Raw genomic sequence first — 22,467 nt, 5'->3', positions numbered from 1 at the left:
TGTTTGTTTGTTTGTTTGTTTTAGGGTTTACCTGGCATCAAAGGGCAAAAAGGAGAACCCGTGTATATTAATATAGACATCACGGTAACACGCCATTCACAATGAGCACTTTTTTTCTTACTGATGCTGTTTGTACATTAAAGTTCAGGTTCATACCATCTATAAGCTGATGTGCACACTACAGTTGCTATTGCTCCAAAACAAATTATAGTTTGTTAGATGTCTAGTTAAGTTTGTAAAAGCAAATGAATACCGGTAGTCATGGAATAAGGCTGTCACAATTACTCAATCAAAAAATCACTCAGTGAAATTTACATTCTCAATGAATTGGCCAAGATCTGTTGGCAAGTGGCATTATGATAAGGAATATTTTGACTTCTTCTGCTGCTCTCACAGTAAGAACCAGAGTCTGATGGACCCATTTATGTGCAGTTTTTGTTTTAATTTTATATAGAATTTATTCTCTTTTTAGATAACTGGATTAATCATTGAAATAATTAATTGGTTATTCATTTACTAAAATAGTTGATAGGGACAGCCCTAGTATCTGGAATACTATAAATCTACTGGAGGTCCACAGGTAATTCAAAAAATGCAATACAGTAAGAACATTAAATCTAAATTTTATCTCATTGTGCTGGTATGTACTGGACTTTCCACACTTACCTCCATCCAACTTGGTTTTTGCTTTAGGGTCCTCCTGGTGCTCCTGGTCCAATTGGTCCAATTGGTCCCACTGGTCCCATCGGTTACCCTGTATGTACCCTATTCTTATTTTGCTGGGAGAGCACAGCCATGCATACCAGATACTGAGATAATTGCCTATTATATCTACCTGTAATATCGACTAATACATGTGTTCTCTCTGTTTGTCTCTCTCTCTTACTTTAGGGCCCTCCTGGTCCATCTGGTCTTCCTGGGCCAACAGTAAGTTGTAACTTTGCATTTACCTCAGTATTTGAGTTTTTCTTTGAGAATCTAATGACAGCTGCACTGCATTAAATTAATCCACACTCCTTTGCCCTACAATTCCTCAGTGGGTGCAACCTAAACTAAGCTAAAACAGTTTGCTCGTTCTAATTCAGGGCCATAGTCTTCTGGATGGAGATTGCATCATTACAGAGCTTTTCTTAATGGCCTTTCAGAATGAAGAGAGTGTAACTTAATAGGTGTGTGAGGGATGTTGTGAAAAACAGGTCATATATTTGAGATCTAAAGCTGTTAGAATTAAGAATATACAACATAACATACTTAATATACACATATAGTATAATAACAGAACATAACTTACAGAAAAAGAATGGAATAGTGATACAAAGTGAGAACAGACCTACCTGCAATTTCCAAGAGTACTTTCATTCTAACTGAACTGAACATATTACTCCTTAATATTAAACGTAATGTTACATTGTAAACATAAAATTCATTCTTCTACAAATCATAGAATATCAGTGTGCTTAAGTCCAGCTTATTGCTTGCTTCTGATGCTTAGCTTCCTGTTTTTTTCCCCATACATTACAATTGCCCTGGTTTTCCAGAAGAGGGCGCTAAATAATTAAATAATAATGTACAGGACTAGTGATTTATGAACAAACAAATTAATTTTAGAACATGTATTCATCATACTGTAGTTTCAGTCAAACTCATTAACAGACTCTTCAGTAAAACACTGACATCTAGTCACCTTGTAAGCAAATGTAAGGAGAAGAAATCCAACCATAGTAATTGTACAAAATGATTACTCATAGATGGGTGTCCAACCTTTCTGCTTATTTTCTAGGGAAACCCTGGCCAGGGTTACCAAGGAGAGACAGGAGAGAAGGTAACTGTTTTAGTCACCAACGCCAACAAACATCTCATCTGTTTTGATAGATTTACCATTTGACTTTTTTTGGATTTGATATACTAACTGTCTATTTCTTCATGAGCTGATGTGTGCAGAAATCTTGAACTGTATAGGGATGTATTCATGCATGAGTGTGTATGTGCTTGCTCAGTGTATTGGCATGGGATGGTATTGCATGTGATGTAAATTATTTTATTGATACCTTCTTTGTGCACATAAACCATCTGCCTTTGACCAATCAATTATTCAGAGACTACAGTGTGTCAGCTTTTCAGTTTCATCATGAAAATTGTCTTCAGTGAGACAGCTTCTTGATGTGATAAACAAAGCTCAAATACCAAAGAATAAGATTTATACCAGGCTAATTAGACTTTTAAATAGTATATTTTAGTGATTTATGTTACAATTTAGTCCTATACTAGGCTTAATCCATGTTCATGAAACCGCAATGAAAATATGTGTATTTGATCAGGGTTTCAACCAGATAGCGGTAATGTGGGGACTGGTGAATGAAGGCAAATGTTACCAGTTTGCATGACATCATGCCAACTGACCATTAACTGTCTAGCTTTCATTCAGTGTAGGCACATTAGCACTTTTGGTTCAGTCTGTTTAAGGGAAGCATCAGGGCTGCTCTGATTGAATCTCATGCATGCTAGAATGACACTTTCCTTCTCTGAACAGTCTCTACCATACATGAATCACCCTTCCTCCCTTGTTTTCAAGCAGTTTGCTTATGACTGCTGCTTTTAACGAATGTAAAAGTGTAACACTTTCTGTGAATGCCATGCATATCTGAAGTTAACATGATATTTAGACAATTGATAGATATGAATTGGTATATATATATATATATATATATATAGGTATTAATGGACAGTGTTACTAAATTTTCTTACAGTCATACATGCAGAAGAATACCTGCAGTGTTATTGGGTTTTGATACAATTTAAGTGCAGCACATACAGTATTTGTACTCAATTTTGTACTCAATCAGTAGCACTGCAGGCAACAAGTGGTCATTTTTTCCTTCTGTTCCATGGCAGTTCAGAGATTCCAAAAAAAGAAACAAAAAATTTAAAATAATATTTTTCCTTTGACAAATGGAATCATTGAGCTGCTATAGGGGTTGAATTTTCAGTTAGTCTGTGCCTAAGGTTGCCAGCTCAGACATAAGAGTACAACATCAGTAACCCATTGACTGAGATTTTTTCTGTGTTTGACTTGTTACTGTGTTGCATTTTTATGAACAGTCAGCCACCTTACTGTGCTGGGTCTGGATTCACTCGCTCCTACTTCCTGTGTGGCTTCATTTCCTTTGATCTATCGGAAGAGACACTCTTTGGTCATGGGGCAGCATGGGAATTGTAGTTTTTTTGGGGTTAGGATTTTTTCCCCAATAAGAATGAACACTAACAATCATTATAAGAAAAGAAAAAAAAATCTGCATGCTTTCATCTCTCAAATCAAGTCGAGTCTTAATGAATAAAGTGTGTCGAATAGGCTTATTTCATTCATCCATGAAACTGTGACGTGATACATTTTTGGATTAACTGGATTGAAATATTAATGAGTGAAATTTTTGACCTCTTTATGATTGGTTTAGTAAACATGTCATATGAAGAGTATACATTCAAAACTGAGCCCACTATTTCTATCTCTTGTCTTTTCTTTCCGAATGACTACCTTTTCTTTCCTTTCACTCTTCCCTCCCAGAATCTTCATGTCAACTGCTGATCACATTCCTGTCTCTTTCTGTTCCGCCCCTTTGTCGCTTTCTTTGCATACATTTTTTGCATCTCTTTCCGTCTGACACTGCTTCTTTCTTTCCTTCCTTTTTCACCCTGACAGACTCTTGTCCCATTTAACACTCCTCTCCCTTCTGTACTGCAAAGAAATGGTATCTTGGCAAATGAAACATGTTAAGTGAACACAGTGGGGCAAATTTACTAATTTTGCAACATCACAAACCTTGTTTTGGATTTACAAACTGACTGTCGTGATTTACCAAGCTTTACCAATTTGTATAAGTTTCTTTCTAAAAGCACAAAACACAGGGAGGACTCTATTACAATGAACCAATTACTATGATTTCCCAAGATAGATATTAAATAATATCTTTGTGCCCGTTAAAGCCAGAGAAAAACTTATTTGGGCGATTTCCCAGCTACTACTGTTTGTGCTCAAAGACAGAGAGAAAGTTCCTTAAACAGACATTTGGGGTTTTTTTTTTTTCAAACTTGTTTTGTCACATTATTTTTCATCTAAAACCAAATAATTTCAATAAATTGATCTTTTAAACTGGTTCAGTGTATTTTACAACACTCATCAAATTCTCTTAGGAGTAGATTTGCCCCAAATAAATTTATTTTCCAAACTTTGATGAACTGCACATAGTTAAGAAACTACACTCATCACAATTTAAAAATCATACAGTTCCTAAACAAATAGAATGCATTCAGTGATAAAAGATAATAATAAAAGATTTTAAAATATTGTAAGCCAAGCCATAAAATTAGTTTTTATGTTTTATTGAATTTGTCTCATTTTCTAAAATGAATGTCAAAATCTTCACATACTTTTTTTTACTTACATCAAAGTATAAAAAAGCATGTCTCTGTTCATTTAAATAAATGTTCTAAGTAGATAAGCCACTAAATTGGCCACAAGGCACAAAATGACAATATACTGTCAGTTATTAGTGCCTCATTTAGTAAAATTGTCCCAGTATGTCAATGATTTCTCATTATGAAATTATTGTAATACTGTAAATATGTAAATTATGCAATCCACTTATAGACCTTATTACGTGTTGTAATTTTATCTAGTAGATGTCTTATTTAAGTTGATTTTGTAAAAGAATTACTTAATTTCAAAGATAAAATTACTTTTAAATCATCTAGAAATTAGTTATCTCATCATGACAAAGCATGTCTGTTAGATATGCTAAGAAATTTTTCACTTGCTCAGATATCACTTATTGCTGTGCTCTGCTCTCTCTCTCCTCTTTTTCTGTTCTTCCTTCTCTCTCTACCTCTTTCTCTCTTTCTCCCCCACTCTCTTGCTGTCTTTCTCTCTCTCTCTCCCTCTCTCTCTTTCTCCATGCTCTCTCTGTCCCGCACTCTTGGGCTCTAATGTGTACTCTATGTGTCTTGTGGATCTCAGGGGGATGCAGGTCCACCGGGACTCAGGGGCGCTCCGGCTGCTATGTTAGGCTCACCAGCTATAAGCACTATCAACAAAGGAGATAAGGTAACACACAGGGGAGCAGTGATACCAGCCCAGGGAGGGGCTCTGCCAGGGCGAGAGTGAGGCATGCTGGGAGAGGACAGGGCTGGAGAAGCCACTAAATCCTTTATGAGCCTCACCATAAACTCTCGAACTTAGAACCTTCTGCTGTGTAGGCCAAGCCATCAGACCTACTGATCCCAGTTTGCCTCTAGATTACCAAGAGCTAATACTGTTTAACCCCTTAAACTCTAGGCTTCATATTCAGTCGTAAATCTTAAAGGTGCATTAATCAAGATTCAAAATAATCAGCATCTACATAGTAGTTAAATAGGTGAACTACAACAACACCTAGGACAGTTACTCTTTGGATCTGCTTCCCATTCCCACTCCTCAACACAAAACCTGTCAGAGTTCATTTAGAGTTTGCCAGCATTGCCAAGGATTGCCATGACTTCACTTTCTAGTGATGAGGTAGGTTGTTTATTAAGAGTATGGCCTTCTGTATTTAGAAATATAGTATGGCACTAAGCTAACATTGTTTGAGAGGGTATCATAATGCACAATGTGTCATGCATCTCAATACTGCACATTGACTGCAGTCCCTCTCGTAGCTAAGACAACAATTTCTGCTCTCCTCCCTGGTGGAGTATTGGATTGCTGTACTTGGCGAAGTATGTTTACAAAATACAATTACATTTTGCTTGTTCAGGGGGACTTTTCATCACCACAAAATTATAATTAAATATACTGTTACTTATTATATGCTTGTAGTAGCTGTATTTCACCAGTGCATGCATCAAAGTTTCTTGTTTCTTTTGTCCAGGGGATTATTTCCACAAGGAAATTTAACTGTTTGATAAAGAAGCTAGTAGCCTATAAAACTAGCCTATAAAAACTTAGCATTGCTACTTTTTTGTAGTTAGCATCATTACCTGTAGTTTGAAAATACAGAGTTAGCTGAACAGATGGAGATGGGGTGGAGTAGTGCAGTAGTATTACTGCAGAGTGTCTTATAAAATGACTAACAGACGGTCAGGGTAAACACAGAGAAGCTCTGCACTACACCCTGCAGTTTAACCTAATACGCTTATGGTGATGCTATTGTTAAAGCAATTATTTTTGTCATGTTCTACATATTTTCAGGTTATTTGTAGTAGTAGAAAACAAAAAATCGCCTAATGCACCTTTAGGACTTATGATCCAATATTCACTGTAAATTGACCTATCCATGCTCCACCTTCGAATGTGTTCTTCATAGCAGCTGTGGCTAGGTTGGACACCTGTTCCAGAACATTAACTGGAAACTCACTGAATTGTGTGCAGTTGTTTCTTATTAGATGGAATGGGATTTTTTCAATGCTCTGTAAAGCTTGCCCAACATAGCAAGAATTGCTACGAAAGTACCCATTTGTGGACAAAACATGGATAGATGAGACCTGTTGTTAGAAGAGTGAGGAATAGACATCTGGACATGCTGATGGGAATGTAGACTTTAAGGGGTTAAGAAGACTAAGTTTAGAGAATGGTCTAGGTGTTGGGGTAGCATTATGCAAATATTCTGAGTTGATCAGTCAATCAGTAAAGTCTCTGCCACTCTCCCTCAAAGCCCGCTCTCACCCTGACCTCCCCACCACCCCAAACAGGGGTCACAGCTTTTGAAATTCAATCTTACACCTACAACCCCCCCAAACTCTCACCACAATCCACCCCGCCCCGTCGCCTCCGCCTCCACCATCCTGTCTCGTGCAAAAAAAAAAAAAGAAAAACTCTCTCTTCCTTGGTTGCCGCATCCAGGGAGACGTGGGGCCACCCGGCGATCCAGGCCGGCCACTGGTCAATGGAATTGTGGAGTTAGTTGGATTTCCAAAAGGAGACAAAGGAGCTCAGGTTTGTGGGATGATACTGATCAGAGAGATCAAGAAGGACGTGTTCTAAATAAGGAAGCCCTGTCTACCAACAGTCCTTTTATTTCTACAGTCACTTCCATCACCCGTCACACTGAAGCCCAATACTGCCCCAATATATATCCACTTCCCATCCACACTAATTAGTTACACTCTTAAGGCATGTTGTGCCTTTTTTGAGTAGTTAAAGCAGTGGATATATATTGAACCATGACAACTCAAGGAACCATATATAACAGACATGTCAAACTGGGGACCTTCCAGGCCACATTGCATTTATGCTCCTCTAACCCTATGAATTCAGTACATGATGGCCAAGGTAGTTAGCTGATGAGTTGAATTAGGTGTGTTTAATAAACCTGTGTGCTGAAGTCTGCAGTGTTTCGGCCTGCGAGGACTGAAGTCTGACACGTGACTTAAAGGTTTATGTTATTATTCTTTATACAGCCATATTTAGTGGGTCCTCCTTGATGTATTATATGTTTTGTTATGTTCTAGCTAAAAAATACTACTGCCCAAGTTAATGGACAATTACTGTTTTATTTGCTGAATGTATTGGAAAAAATAAAACATAAAATGTGTCCTGTACAAAAATTGTGGCACATTTTATGTTTTAGATTTAATTTTTGTTCCAGTACTCAGCAAATGTATAGAAAATGTACACAGAATGTTTAGAGAAATTCTGTAAATTTGTTATCTTTAAAGAATGTTAGCTTATTTTTATTTAGAAAATCAACAAACCATACCTTTTTTAAATAACTGTAATATTATTTGTATTATATTCTCTATTGCATGTATTATTGTTCTTGTTGTTGCTGTATTTATTATTGTTTTTGTTATTGTTGTGTTTATCTCCATGATGGAGAATCTGTTGTATATAGTTATTTAAAGAGCCTTTTTAAATGGTTCTATGTAGTACAAAAAAATATTCCATTATTGTTGCAAGTCATTGGCTCTTTTTCCAAATTATCTTAAACCCTTTTTTCCAAGACTTGAGGACTAACAGGGCTTGTTTTTCCCAAACATTTAAACAAAAATATTTCAGATGTTTTAGTTTTAGGTATTATATGATTTTTGTATGATTCTGTATTTGTTGTTTAAAAATACTATCACAAATATGTACATTTCATCTGTTAGTTTTGATACAGCTCTGGCAACTGGACTGTCTTAATATATATTTATACCATCTGAGACCTGTCCCCTCTGTCTCTCTGTACTTCTTTTTCTCTCTCTTGCTAACTTACAGGGTGATATTGGCTATCCCGGAGAACAAGGATTCCCAGGAAGACCCGGACCACCAGTACGTAACCTCTTTGTGGGCTCTTTTTTATTTTCATGGTGCTGTATTTTTAACTTTAAATTAACACCAGTCAGCACTGAGCGCTCTTATCTTAAATGTCTCTAAAATTGTATGTATAGATAATTAATATCAATATTGATTATATAGTTCTGGGCAGTTTAATGTGAATGAGGGTAGGAAAAGATTATGCCATGGTCATAACTGTGTTGCACTTCTGATTACATATAACAAGTAGGTAAATCAGCTTCACATGCTGCATTGCAATTCTAAGAACTTTCATTTAAAATTCTCCATTGAAAGGTTTAATCACTGACCTTAATCACTGATCATTAGTAAGGAAAACTTTTAGTCAGTGTGTTTTCTCCACTTCCAGGGCCCTTTTGGCTTCACTGGGGAATATGGTGAGAAAGGAATTCCCGGCTTACCAGGTTTACGAGTAAGTGCTCTTTATGTGGATAAAGAATAGTATCTTTTTACAGTGATTGTTTAGAATTTTGTCCCATGGAGCCACAATTGGTTAATGTCTCTCACTAGTAATGCAAAATGTTGTTTTATGACTTAGTTGTTTTATTTCATTTTGCAGGGACCTCCTGGTCTGAATGGACCACGTGGAGAAGATGGTACAAATGTAAGGCACAAAGATTACTTGAATTTCAGCTATGCCATGTACTTCTTCTTCACCAAAAAGAATGACCATTGCTATTTTTACTATAGGGATATCCTGGGGACTATGGCTTACCTGGACAAGATGGCTTTCCAGGCCCTAAAGTGAGTATGAACCTTGACACAGTACAGGAGTTTAAAAATATATATGTTTACAAGCATTTATATCATCAAGCATATACATCATCAGCTGCATGAGCATTCATTATGTTGACTTAATGTCTGCAGTGTAGAATGAACATCTGCAAACTTCATTTAAAATGAAATGCACACAAGTGAATGTGTAGGACCATGTAAGAGTTAATTCAACATCAGTGATTTTGTTGTGGATCTTTTTTTTTTAGGGTTACAGAGGAGACATAGGTCCACCAGGGCCAACTGCCTATAATGGTGAAGGAGGATTTGTGAAAGGTAGTTGCTGGACTATTTTCTGCACATATATATGTATATTAAAGGGGAATTCCAGTGTTTTTACAGAATTGAATTTAGTTCAGTCATTGAGATGTAAACAATGATATGATGTGAAATGGTGCATTATAGAGAAGCTTACTGGCTCAGATATTCAGATATACAATGGCAGTGACAGCAAACAAGGTTTGCAATATTTACACCACAAATATAGCCATTTTATTTGCTGTCCACAATGAGCATGAACCTGTATGTACTTTTCAACATTTTATGTGTATTGTTGATGATGGTAAAATAGTAAATCTTCTTTTCTTTGGCTACCTTTTTTTGCCTTACAGCACCCTGCTTGTACAGCTTATAAAATCCTCCTTTCTCACTCATTTAAGTAGATGCACATTTGAAAAAGACTTCTGATTTCTGAAAGGTCCTAGAGGTGATCCTGGGTTTGATGGCTATCCTGGTGAGGTTGGAGATTTAGGTCCAGAAGGGCTTCCTGGAGAACCTGGTGCTCCTGGATCTTCTATCTCAGGTGCCAGTGATATTCCACAGTGATGTGTCTCTGCTTCAGTATTTATGAAATATCATAAATAAAAAAACAGTAAATCAGGACACTAGGGAATAAAAGTCAGTAACATAGAAGCAATTGCACACTAGCTGTTGACACATTGGGTAGTGGTAATAAGTATTTTTTCTCTTTTCTCCTTTGCTCACTGCAAACTTCTTTTGTCCATTCAGGCTCTCCAGGACTTCCTGGGCTGCCCGGTTCTCCTGGGTTTAAGGGAGAGAAAGGAAACCCTGGTCGTACAACCTATGGTCCTGAAGGGCAGCCTGGAAGTCAAGGTTTACCTGGACCTCCAGGCCGCCCTGGACCTCCAGGTCGCCCTGGTAAGCCATCTCAGATTTTTTGTGGAGACTTTGTTTTTCCTCCAGTAATAAAAAAGTTTTAACTATAGCCACACATTTTTATAATGTGCACTGTTATTTGTTCATATTGTACGGTTCAACATGTACTGCGATATGACTTTTTTTTTCCTTGTTTTTGAAATGTCAGTGCTTCTGAAGGCTATTTGAAGGATTGAGCTGTGCTTCAGGGTTAATAAGAGGCTGTGTAGATATTATCTGCCTGTTACTGTAAAATTTAATTCAAATCAAATTGATCCAGTTCATCAAAACAATATGTATCTAAGTCAGTTTACAGTAAGAAGACCAGGTCCATGATTGATGACCACAAAGTGTACAGATTGACCAGTCTACGAATTTTAGGCATATAATAATTCAATGACCCATCACTGTTCTTCTTTTTTGTTGGTGAAGCTTGGTGGTTTGGCCCATGCCTGGTGGTGAAAATGGGGTCTAAGGGTCAAGTAATAAAAGGTAGTCCATAATTAGTGGGTATATTGCAAAACTATATTGCAATAAACGTACCTGAAACAAACTAAATATATAGATATAATCAAGAAATCAAGCTTATAGCCTAACATTCAAAGCATGCTTAAGTAAGTGTCTACCTCATACGTGAAATCAGAAATGAAGAGGACACTTGTTGCAAAGCATGTTCTATTTTTCTGTCTCTTTCACCAAAAGTTTTTAATGGGGCTCATTTTTAAGAACTTGACAGATTTCCATCTCTAAATTAATGGAAAGAGTTGCTTTCATTCACTATGAAAAACATTTCTGGCAGAAAAGGTGCTTTGTTTATTCTGCATTTGACCGTATTAATGCTAACTAACCTTACCTAAAATATAACAAACAATTGAAGTATTGTGTGGCTACACAGTCAATTCCTTCTCTGTTAATTTCATATGTGTCTTTAATTACTAAAGGAACACTTCTTATTGGTTGAGATTTGGAAGCAGTCAGAATAATTCTCAATCATGATTAAACTGATGTCTTTTGCTTTCCTAAACTTGTCAGCACCCTTTGGACCATTTGAGCCATCCAGCTTACCTGGGCCACCAGGTCCTAAAGGTGTCAGAGGACCCCCAGGAGAAAGAGGTTACAACGGATTTAAAGGTGAGGAACACTGCATCACCACTTCATATAGTCACACGTGTTGGTGTAGAAACTGGATGTACATCTGAGCATTAGTTCATTTAAAGCACTGCTTGTTATATTGTTTTGCAGGAGAACTTGGAGACAATTGCAATTGCTTGGGTGGAGGAACCTCTGGTCCACAAGGTCCACCAGGGTTTAAGGGGTTCCCTGGTCTCCCAGGAGTAAGTGGACAGAAAGGAGAAATTGGTGACCAAGGATTTCCAGGACTTCGTGGACAACAGGGCCCAAGTGTAAGTGACATCAACCAAGAATTCTCTGTTGATTGTGCTACAAAAGAAGACAATAATAGAGTGCTCTACAGTACAAAGAGGTACCAGGAAGGGTACTTTCTTTAGTATGGAGAGAATCCCAAGAAAATATAATTTTGGTTCCCTAAAGGCTCTTTCAGTGGGTGGTTCTTGAATGAATTATTTTTATTAATGAAACGTGTGTTTAAAAAACCATGTTGTAACTTTTATTTTTAGGATTGTTAGGGCCAAATTTACATCATATCTGTTAACATCTGTCTTATTTCAGGGTCGTCCTGGAGATCGAGGCTTTGCTGGGCGGAAAGGAGAGAAGGGGAACTCTTACTTTGCTGGAAGTCAACGACAGAAGGGTGATAGGGGTGAGCCAGGACCTCTTGGTCCCCCAGGTGATATTGGCAAACCTGGAAGAGATGGAGTCTCTGGTTTCCCTGGACTACCAGGACCACCGGTGAGGAGATAGGATGATAGTCAACTGCCCCAGTAGTTCCATGAAAGGACCTAAATCTATGACTTATATACACCACATCATACTCAAAAAACCAAATAATGCTTCACAGAGAGTATTTCTTGTGTGAAATCAGAAATAGGGACATTTCATTAGACTGAAAGATTTTTTTGGCTGAAAATGTGCATTGGATAATGATAATTATAACAAGTTTTTCTAACGTATAACCATGTTTTTCATTGTTTTTTATTTTTCACGTAATTTGAAAACACCAGCTGATCCTTTAAATTGTGTCAGAAGTTCGTGATGAATTGACCAACAGAAATGCCCCAAATTGCTTGGAATAAAATATTTTCCATTCATTTCCACTAATTTCACCAAGGTAATACAAGATACAAGGTTTTGGTCTATCGTAATAGACACCAAGAAATATTGCTTAATTGCTGTGTCATTGATCTCTTTGCCTGTAGGGAGATGCTAGTTTTGGGGTGCCTGGAGACAGAGGCTTCCCTGGGTTTCCTGGAAGAAAGGGCCTTCCTGGTCCAGTCGGCGAGGCTGGCATTGGCTATCCAGGCAGTGCTGGTGTTCGAGGTTTGCCAGGGGACCCTGGCATCAATGGTTTTCCAGGAGAACCTGGACTTCAAGGGGCACCAGGTAAGTTCTAGATGAATTAGGTGAATGTCGTTAGCTAGGTAGAGTTACCAGAAAAAAAAGCACATCTTTGTATGTTTGTCAGTGTGGATGTGGATACATTATATACTGTATGTATACATTTGATCAATTTACATGTATACATGTATACATGTGCACATGTATGTCCATGTGTGCATACAAAGTCCTTGTAGTTTTTCAAAAGCTGCTGTATGTCCACAAGCTAACAATTACACAGAAACTGTTTTTACCTTGCATACATCATTTCTCTGATCAGGTAATAATAATGCTTTTTATGAAATTTGGTTAAATAATTCAGTACTTAGTGTAGGACTGAAAAGCACAATATTCTCACCACCAAAAGAGCAAAATGTGTGAAGGGTAGATCATTTAAAAGAATTCACTGACATGCTCTGCTAACTTTATCTTTAAAGAAGCAATTTTTTTCTCAGTTCTTTTTCCTTTCGAACAAAAAATGCATTTCTAAGTCTGAAAGAAGTTCTTAATTGATTATTTCACATAACCAAGGATGTGACAGCATCAGATGATAATGATTTGGATTGCAACAACTTAAAATGCATAATTTTCACATTTTTTCAAAATTAATTTCTAGCTCATTTTGACCAACCAGTGTAGCTGTTCATATGAAATTGTTCAGCAAAACAATTAGCAGGAACATTTGCTTTTTGTTTGTTTACATAAGTGTCAGTATACATGTGTTTGTGTACGTCGGTGTCTGTATTCCTTTGTCTGCGTGCCGATTTCTTGTTTTTCATTTTGCCTGTGCTAACATTTATGCGTATTCTGCTTTATGGTTAATCCATTCACTGAGAAATTGAGAGCTTTTGTAAATTAGCCCTTTAAAGAAAAATCACAGTTCTGAATGAACAAATCCTACCAACTAAAATTGCACTCACACTCTCCATATCTCTCTGTAATGGAATGGTGGAATGGTTTAACCACTCAGAAATGTATCCTCTTCTCTCTTTTGCTATGCTTTAAAGGAACATGCCTGGTTTACTTGGATGAGCTATTTTAATTCTCTGCTAATGATATAATCAATTTCACGCTTTCTGCATTAAATCATATGATGATGCTGCCCGAATTAATTGATTGATGGACTGATTGACTGACTGCTTCTCTTGCAATCTCTCTTGCCCTTGCATGTTGTCTGACTAGGTGACAGCTGTGGGCAGGCAGGGCTTAATGAAGCCTCTTTCGGAGAGGGAGGTGAGAAGCCCAGAGCTGTAGCAAATAGAATGTTTTCAGGGTGCTCATTGGATCAGACACATCAAGCCTGGCATCCCCTGGCCACACCTACTTACAAATCACACAGTTTTCTTTTCACCACAAATGTAGTTGATTAGCAAAGACATGTTTAGTGTCTGAAGTTTGCTTCTTTAGTTTTGCATGCTTAAATTTGTAAGGCCCCTAGATGTGCGGTTATTCTCAGTGTGACTCAAACTTATTTTAGTCAAAGGTTCTCACATTTATTAGCAGTGCATCTCAGTTTGGCGAACAATACAGTTTAAGCTCCGTTTCTTCATTTTCACAGCATCATAAGTCCAGTGCAATTCTAAACATGCAAATTTGAGGTCTTGCCATTAACTGCATTTGGGGTAACCAGAAAAGTTGCATAAATTAAGTTTTTTGAACAAACCATCGCTTTTAGGCACTGTGTCTGTCCCAGTCAGCTTTTGCCCATTATTGGGGGATCATCGAAAGCCTAAGCGTGCTTGTTGGTTACTCTGGAGTGAGCTGGAGCCACAGCAAGTGGGCAGGATATGCTGTCATTAGGGGAAAAAAGGAAATAAAAACAGGGTATGTCACAGCATGAGTGGTCTGCCCTGCTTCAGCAAATATATCTGCCACTAGGTATCATGGTCATATTCTTGCCAGCTGACTCAGTGCACTTACTCTGCCCTCGCTCCTTTTGTGTCTTCAGCTTACGCCAATTCATACGAAATGCGCACCCACTTACAGTGCATCAGCTCTCGTTGGCCAGTCAGCTAACTGAGCCTGCCACATGTGATCAGCCCTGCGGAGGAGGGCATGATAAACCCTGACTACAGGCATATAAATATTCCATTTCTGTTAGTTGGAAAGACTGTGTGAATATAAAATGACTGTGTGAATACAAAGCACTTTAATCTTGCCTATTACAACCATTTAAAAGATCCTACCTGTGTTTAATGTTTATTTTGCTGTATAGGATTGTTTAGCATTTTAGTAAAGCTGGTCTACAAAAGTGTAAAGTTCAGTTTGTTTACACTTTTTCAGCATAAGAATGATGAACATAATCTTTGATGATACTAACTTGCATTAAACCATTTCTAATACAATTTCATTACATTAGCAGTTAACACTAACATGTTTTAACCTCATTCCTGATTTGGCTGCTCAAATAGAAAAAAGGTTTTCTAGATCTAGTAAAATTACCATTTATTTCTCACAGTAATGCATGACGTTTAACCTTAATGCAGTCAGTTTGGAGGTTGAGGCAGTTTTTTTTGCCTGGTGTCACCTGTTTGAGCATATCTGAATGTAGTGAATGATGATATGGATCCCCACAGGACAGACACTGCCCTGCGTAATTCCAGGAGAAATTGGAAGTCCAGGATTTCCTGGCCTGCCAGGAGTGCCAGGTAACATTTCCTAGCCATATTTGCATTTAAAGAAAAAGAAGATGCATTTGTTATGCCCACCTTCAATAAACGTGAATGTATGTGTTAGGTCCAAAGGGTCAGCCTGGTCCTCCAGGATTAAGTGGACGGCCTGGTCTTGATGGTATAAAGGGTGAGAGAGGAAGTCCAGGCTTTGGAGGTCAACCAGGTCCACAAGGTATGGTCACAGCTGATACTGTAATGTGACAGAATCACACAGACACTCACGGATGAAAAAGGCAAAAAAGGCTTTACTGTTGGAATCGTCAACCAAAAAAATTGTCAAGAAACAGGCATAGGTCAAATCCAGTAAGGGCAGCAAGTAAAGACAGACAAACAGAGCAGGCAAAAAATAATCCAAAGGGGTCAGGCAAAAGCAGGTAAGTCAAAACACATAAGATCAATCAAAACCAGAAACCAACACAATATATAAACACTCAGTAGCTCAAGAAATAAGCAATACCTCACACAGAACTATTCTAAAAGCCCGGGCTTTATACTAAAATTAATGAGAACTCAACAGGTGTTACAGATTAGTATTCAGGTGAGAGACATCTGTGTTTGGAGCATGCTGGAGGGTCAAGAGTCATGTGATCTCCTAGAGGATTCTGGGAGTTGGAGTCCATGGAAACCTCCGAGCCAGAGGGACGTGTGACAGACGCTAATGCTTGATAAAGCTGCTGTACAAAATCTGTCCAGGGCAAACACTGACATACAAGTATATTTAATGCTACAGGATTAACTATAGAAGAAAGTGTGTTTCAATTCAATATTTTTACCAAAAGGCCTCCTTGAACAGATCATATCTGTATCAGAATATAATTTCTTAAAAAAATATATTGGCAGTGGACATATGTTGAATTTGATCAAATTGATCAGATATTTAAGTATGCATTTACTTCACTCTGGAATAGCAGACAGTGTATTTGACATTGGGTTACTGTGCTAAAATAGCTGCATTTTCATATTAGTGACTAGAAATTGAATTAACGATTCTCTGTAATGACAGTCCAGGTATATGTAGTCCCAATTTCTACATTTAATAAATGCTTATGCATCAGTATCGACACTGGCAGATATATACATGAATAACATCACATATCACCATTAGTCCAAAATCTGTGCATCCATAACGTGATGTATGATTTTTCAAAAATGTTTTATTAATTTATCTCCATACAATGGATATCACAGGCTTCTCTGGACCAAGAGGAGATCCAGGTTTACCAGGCACCACTGTCAACGGCTTCCCAGGTATTCCAGGAAAAGCTGGTCGTCCTGGGCTGTCAGGAGTAAAAGGAGAACCTGGTGAGGCTTTGGGTGCCTCTCCAGGAGTCCAAGGATTTACAGGGCCAGTTGGAGAGCCTGGAGATAAAGGTCAACAAGGCACCCCTGGAATACCAGGCCAACCTGGTAGGTTTATTTACTGTACTATTTATTACTGTTTATTATTTATATATCACCTCAGAGCTATCCTTACTTAATATCTGAAATGCATAGTTACTAGCACCCAGTGAACACCAGATCCAAAAGCAACAGCTTTGGTTTTATATTGGTTCAATGTTATTTATTGTTTTTCTGTAGCAGTAATGATGCAGCTACAGTTTAAAAGAAAGAATAACTTTGTTTAACTTGTATGTAAAATGCTTCTGCTACTGCCTAGCTCAGGATTAACAGCTCTAAGACAGCAGAGGAGCTGTGACAGAAGTGACCTTTTATATGGAAAAATTTTCATATTTAGGTAACTACTTATGTAATTAATCATGTAAGTACATACGCATGATTATGTAATATAAATCGAATATTTAGGCTTCTAAGGGCTACATTTATCTCAGTTAACTCAACCAGGGAGTCAGGCAGGTATGTTGATGCAAATAAAGTAGTTTGTCTCTGCATGTTGCCATTCCCAGCATTGTGACAACAGAAATAGATAACTGAAAATGTCTACAGTAAGTCCTTTGTCAACAATAAATCTGTAATTTTTTCCTTTTAGGTTTCGATGGGCGCATTGGTGTCCCAGGTGTGAAGGGTGAACGAGGTGCAGCTGGTTTTCCAGGCATAGAAGGACCGCCAGGCACACCGGGTTATGTCCGTCCAACTGCTCCAGTTCGAGGGCCACCTGGCGATCCTGGATTATCCGGACCACTAGGTAAGAAAGAAAATAAGAGTGTGTTCAATGATTTTTTTGTCCTTGATCCCTTACACCTTCACTTCAGTTAGTCTTTTTGTTTTCGTTGCCACGTTTGTTCTTGTCATCCTTTAAAGAGAATTCACTGTTTCAGATCATATGCCGAAATCATTTCAAGAGTCTAATCTATTGTCCTTAGTCATTTTATCTAATGCATCTCTTCTTGTATTTCTTTTGCCATTGGTAGGTACTGGTCATAAGGTTAGCTCCAAAAGCACAGTTGATGCTAGATTTTTTTTAACCAACTGGAGAGACTTTGCAAAAGATATGTAGACAGATGCACTGTCCTCCAGAATTATTAGCACTAGAAAAACAGACAAGGTAAAAAGACCATGAGAATGTCTATGTTGTTTATCAGAAAATAAGTATGTGCTAGAAAAAAGGGTATACAACTCCTAAAACAATAAAAAAATATGGGAAAAGGGGAAGTTTGGACAAGAAATCCTAATTAACTAGCAAATGGACTCATACAATAATACAATAGAGACTATAAAGTAAAGTGATCTTACAAAACTATGAACATGTTGAGGCAGGAGGTGACAGGACAGGAGCTTTTGGGATTTTGTTTGATTTGTTTATTCTCTGATCTTCTCTTTGGTGTTTGACCTGCACATTGTTTCACATTTTGTTTTGAAATAATCAAGCAAAATATCTATTTACTTTGGGGCTATAGAATGCTTTGTGTTCATAACAGGCACAAATATAAGGTTAGATTTCTCTCATATTTTCAGTGTTAGATTACACTGCTAAAAAAATAAAACCAAGATTTTTTTTTTTCATAAAAAAGACTGTTATTATTTCTGGGAGGCACACTAGCTAACTAGGTAGACAGATAGACAGACAGACGTATTGATTTATTATGAATGAAGTAAGTAAGTTAAATAATTAAAATCCGTGTTCTCTAATGCTATTTTCTTTGTAAGTTCTCTCCGAGTCTCCACTGGGCCCTTTTACTTACTCACAGACACGTCATTTCATTCCTCTCCTCTCCTCCTCTCTTTGTTTGTCATCACCTCCATCATCTTCATCTTCCCATCCCTTCCATTTGTGGTGTCTCGCTCGTCTGTTCTTGGTGCTGGGTCACCTGTCTAGGCTGCCAAGGTGAGAAATATTGTCACCCCCCCAATTTCCTTCCCTTTAGTATTAAAAGTTTGTCTAACAACAACAACTCCTTCCCCTCTCAATATTCCTCAGTGCTCCTATGAAAGTAGAGCAGCTGGACCTCCTAACCAAAGCACTGAGTGAAGGGGAGTATGCTTTAACATGCTGTGGAGAGAGATTCTGTCCACTTTCTGTACCATTACAACAAATCAGATTTGGCTGTTGATGTATTTATCTTTTAATTGCTAAAAGCTAAAATTATGTATTTGCATCAAGTTACTACTTGTTATCAAATGTTCAAGCATGATCTCTCATTCTCGGAGTGGTATAAATCATGTGTATATGTACCGTCCATTGTGTGTTTAAATTAGTATGTATATGTGCATGTACGTACAATGGTATGTTTTTTCTTAAAAGATGGTCAGTTGCCAGCATTAAAATTCATACTAATGTAAATAAGCAATACTAATTTAGATTTCATCTATCTGCTCTACTGCTGTAACCCTAATGTGCTTGTGTGACATTAACTCATAATTCATCTGTCTACAAAAGAGCCTCTGCAGAAGCTTCTAGTATCCAGCATCTGTAGACATTTTAGAGTGTAATATTTCAGATCTCATTTAGTTCTCATTTAGTGCGTATTCAATATTTTGAATGGAATGTTGAATCACATCTCATCATGATTCATGAAAATTCCACTAGGAATATTACAGTTTGTAACAAAAATGTCAGTTGTGAGGCAAAACAATATAAATATTCTTGATATTAATGTTTGGTGTAAGTACTGCACAAAAATCAGGGACCACCATTTTATTTATATAATTTCCAGTCAAAACATCCAGTAAGTACAAGTTATTTATTTTTCATCATCCACGCTTTGCCTTTTATTAGTGCTTCCATTGTGTATGGCAGTCCAGTAATCTGCAGGGATATTTTTCCACACTTCCAAATTTCAGTTTCTTTACACCACATGTCAGATATCCAGTTTTCCACAAATTATCTTCTATTCTTAGTAACAGCTTCCTGACAGCTGCACATTCCTTCAGACTCATAGTGTAGAATTGTCTTCTTAGAACTATAGAAATATAGTGACACTTTTGGTGGTCTGCTAGGTCTTGCAGTTGTTAGGAGTCCTGTTTTCTCTGTAATCTTTTAGTGATGTTCTGAAGTTATTGAAAGTCCTGCTTTTCACTTATTTTTCTTTAACTTTCCCCTTCCCTATATATGTGGATTATCTTCTATCTAATCTCCTCTGAATCTCCTTTAGCTATTTTTGAAGCACATAAGAAAATATGTGCAAGGCAGCTAAGGTGTGTTTAGTTGCTCGTGTAAATGTTAGTTTCTTTTTGAAGGGGAACGTAATGTCAGTGAGAGCTTTGAGAACAACCCATGTTGGGGGGACACAGCTGTAACTTCAAGGTTTTAAGATTGGAAGGATGAAAGAGTTAAGGTGACAGTAGGGTGCATGAAAGTAAAGTGTTGACAAATTATCTACAGATAGCTTTGATGTTATACTTAGTGTTGGAGATATTTGTGTAGCTTTCTGCAGTGATTATTATCACTGCTGCAAAAATAATATTGGTAGATGTTAAACATTCTTTAGCATATCTGGACGATCATTGTCATTTGAAGCTTTGGGAAAGTGGACTTTGGATAGCTTATATCATTTGATTAAGACTATTTCAAATCAGTTACTGGACAATGCAGTTTGATTTAATGTTGTCAATAGATGGTCCAGATGAATGCGCCTGTGTTACCATTGTGCATTTTTGTAAATATTGTTAATCAGTTTCCTCCAAACCGCTCAACCATAAATTGGGGTAAGTGATTATCACTAGCACAATGCTATTCCTAATGTTAAAGAGTTTCTTGTTGTACATGTAATGTGCTATGTATTGTATAAGCTAATAAATTATATACAAAGAAAGAACAATTGATATTTGAGATTGATATTACTGTTGTATACACCACAAGCTGTGTTTGACCTAACATTGGTGATCCCCAAGGTTTCCCAGGGCTGAAGGGTGAAAAAGGAGATCCTGGACCAGGCCTTCAAGGAAGAAAAGGTGCTGCTGGACCGTCTGGACTTCCTGGACCCCGAGGAGAGACGGGGCGTCCTGGAGCACCTGGTCCAGCACGTAATGGAATACCAGGCAGACCAGGGCTAAAAGGTATAAAGTTGTAATGCTGAATCTCTAAGACATCATTGGTAGTACCCCAGCGTCCTATAGAATATCCAGCATGGATTTGGCAACTTAACTTGCTTCTTACCTATTCTGCCAGTCTCTGTCATAACCTGTTAAAACTCTAAAGACCCATCCATGGGTCCAGACTAGGGTGACTAGATCAGAACTGTTAATTTGCTGGACAGTATGGCTTCTTTAACAGTATGAAATGCAGAGAGCTGTGCAAAGGGACTGTAAATGAGTTTAGTTCATTTATTTACCTTGATGCAATGGTAGAGCCTAATTTTGTTATTTACCTGCTGTAAATTCTCTGTAAGAAATATTTAAATTCATCAACACTAGGGGTCACTAATTTTATGTGCACAGGGATGGTGTAGCTGCAGATTTTCATTCCAACCAGGCAGGAGCGCACCTCATATAATTAATCAGTTGTGTGAATACTGAGAGCAGTGCGAATGTAAAAGGTTACATTGCATTATATACCAGGGGCAGAGAGCACAAGCAGCTCAAGGCTGGCATAGTGGAATACGTGGGAGGGCGTATCCCATAGTGAGACATGAGAACCAATGCTTGAAAGAGAATTTACATATTAGCTTCATAGTAGTTACTGAATAATTCATAGTAGTTGCTGTACAAAGAGCTTTAAAAAACAGCTTAAAAAAAGTTGATTGAGTTCATTTTCATGATAGTGATTTTTTTTCCAATAGTACTTGATTCCTATTGTTATTTACATGCTCTTCACTGTTCAATTTTTTCAGGAGAGAAGGGTTTGCCAGGGCTGGTGGGGTTTTCTGGAATTCCAGGACGTGACGCTGGCACTGGACTCCCAGGGCGTAAAGGTCTGCCAGGAATCCCAGGACGGGATGGTCTATCTGGAGAACGTGGAATAAAAGGATTCAAAGGTACAGAAGAGCCTTAAAACATATTAGCAAAAGGGGGAACTCTAGCTCTTCTTTTTTCAGGACTAAAAATAAAAACAAAAAAAACTACACAAATAGTGTTGCTCAAAGTGGATTTTGGTGTATTTTTGTGTGCCTGTGTGTTTTAGGGGACCGTGGTGAGCCAGGTGCACGAGGGTCTGCCATTCCATTCACTCCATCTGGTCTCCTAAGGAAAGGGGATCTAGGAGAGCCTGGAGCTAATGGCCCACCAGGGTTCCCAGGCCCAAGAGGTACAAGAAAGCAGCTACTACACTCCCATGCCATCTCTTAATATAAAAGATTTTATATGAAATACACAGATAATAGTGCATTGTTCAAACATGTTGGTCCAGACTATTATAGTTTTGTGAGAATCACAAGTACAAAGTACAAGTGTAAATAAATCATCTCATGTTGGTCTTCCTGTAGCGTTTTCTTTGAATTTCCCTAAGAAGTATTGTTGTTGTTTCAAATGAATCTTTTATCTCCAAAACATTAACTGTATAAGAGAGGGGGAAACATTCTTAACATTTGTTAACTTAAAAACTAAAATGTTCAAATTTTCTGTTGGTCTGTTCATTGTGAAATGTTCACACAGTGTAAAGAGCAGCTGTTGTTTTCAAATACAAAATGTAAAACATGGAGTTACAAGATTTTC

General features: G+C 37.6%; 1 protein-coding gene across 5 annotated transcripts in view; it reads left to right on the top strand.

The window, feature by feature from the left end:
- The window catches only part of col4a6 (collagen, type IV, alpha 6), a 123,384-nt gene that overhangs the window by 88,496 nt on the left and 12,421 nt on the right, over positions 1 to 22,467 (top strand). The window contains exons 8-33 of one of the 5 annotated variants that reach the window (XM_017699676.2): positions 25 to 84; positions 694 to 756; positions 892 to 927; positions 1,781 to 1,822; positions 5,012 to 5,098; positions 6,872 to 6,964; positions 8,228 to 8,281; positions 8,655 to 8,717; positions 8,865 to 8,909; positions 8,996 to 9,049; positions 9,289 to 9,355; positions 9,777 to 9,881; positions 10,088 to 10,237; positions 11,267 to 11,365; positions 11,477 to 11,637; positions 11,924 to 12,103; positions 12,571 to 12,754; positions 13,931 to 13,981; positions 15,325 to 15,396; positions 15,485 to 15,592; positions 16,609 to 16,827; positions 17,408 to 17,563; positions 18,695 to 18,703; positions 20,710 to 20,874; positions 21,648 to 21,791; positions 21,938 to 22,060. In XM_017699676.2, the coding sequence (XP_017555165.1) occupies positions 25 to 84; positions 694 to 756; positions 892 to 927; positions 1,781 to 1,822; positions 5,012 to 5,098; positions 6,872 to 6,964; positions 8,228 to 8,281; positions 8,655 to 8,717; positions 8,865 to 8,909; positions 8,996 to 9,049; positions 9,289 to 9,355; positions 9,777 to 9,881; positions 10,088 to 10,237; positions 11,267 to 11,365; positions 11,477 to 11,637; positions 11,924 to 12,103; positions 12,571 to 12,754; positions 13,931 to 13,981; positions 15,325 to 15,396; positions 15,485 to 15,592; positions 16,609 to 16,827; positions 17,408 to 17,563; positions 18,695 to 18,703; positions 20,710 to 20,874; positions 21,648 to 21,791; positions 21,938 to 22,060 (2,590 nt within the window). The remainder of the gene's footprint in view (positions 1 to 24; positions 85 to 693; positions 757 to 891; positions 928 to 1,780; positions 1,823 to 5,011; positions 5,099 to 6,871; positions 6,965 to 8,227; positions 8,282 to 8,654; positions 8,718 to 8,864; positions 8,910 to 8,995; positions 9,050 to 9,288; positions 9,356 to 9,776; positions 9,882 to 10,087; positions 10,238 to 11,266; positions 11,366 to 11,476; positions 11,638 to 11,923; positions 12,104 to 12,570; positions 12,755 to 13,930; positions 13,982 to 15,324; positions 15,397 to 15,484; positions 15,593 to 16,608; positions 16,828 to 17,407; positions 17,564 to 18,694; positions 18,704 to 20,709; positions 20,875 to 21,647; positions 21,792 to 21,937; positions 22,061 to 22,467) is intronic. The other 4 variants (XM_017699680.2, XM_017699681.2, XM_017699679.2 and 1 more) reach the window with 4 other exon arrangements.

Source organism: Pygocentrus nattereri, chromosome 2 (assembly GCF_015220715.1).
Source record: "Pygocentrus nattereri isolate fPygNat1 chromosome 2, fPygNat1.pri, whole genome shotgun sequence".
NCBI lineage: Eukaryota > Metazoa > Chordata > Actinopteri > Characiformes > Serrasalmidae > Pygocentrus > Pygocentrus nattereri.
The sequence above is the reverse complement of the archived record's forward strand: the minus strand, read 5'-3'. Positions and strand labels throughout refer to the sequence as shown.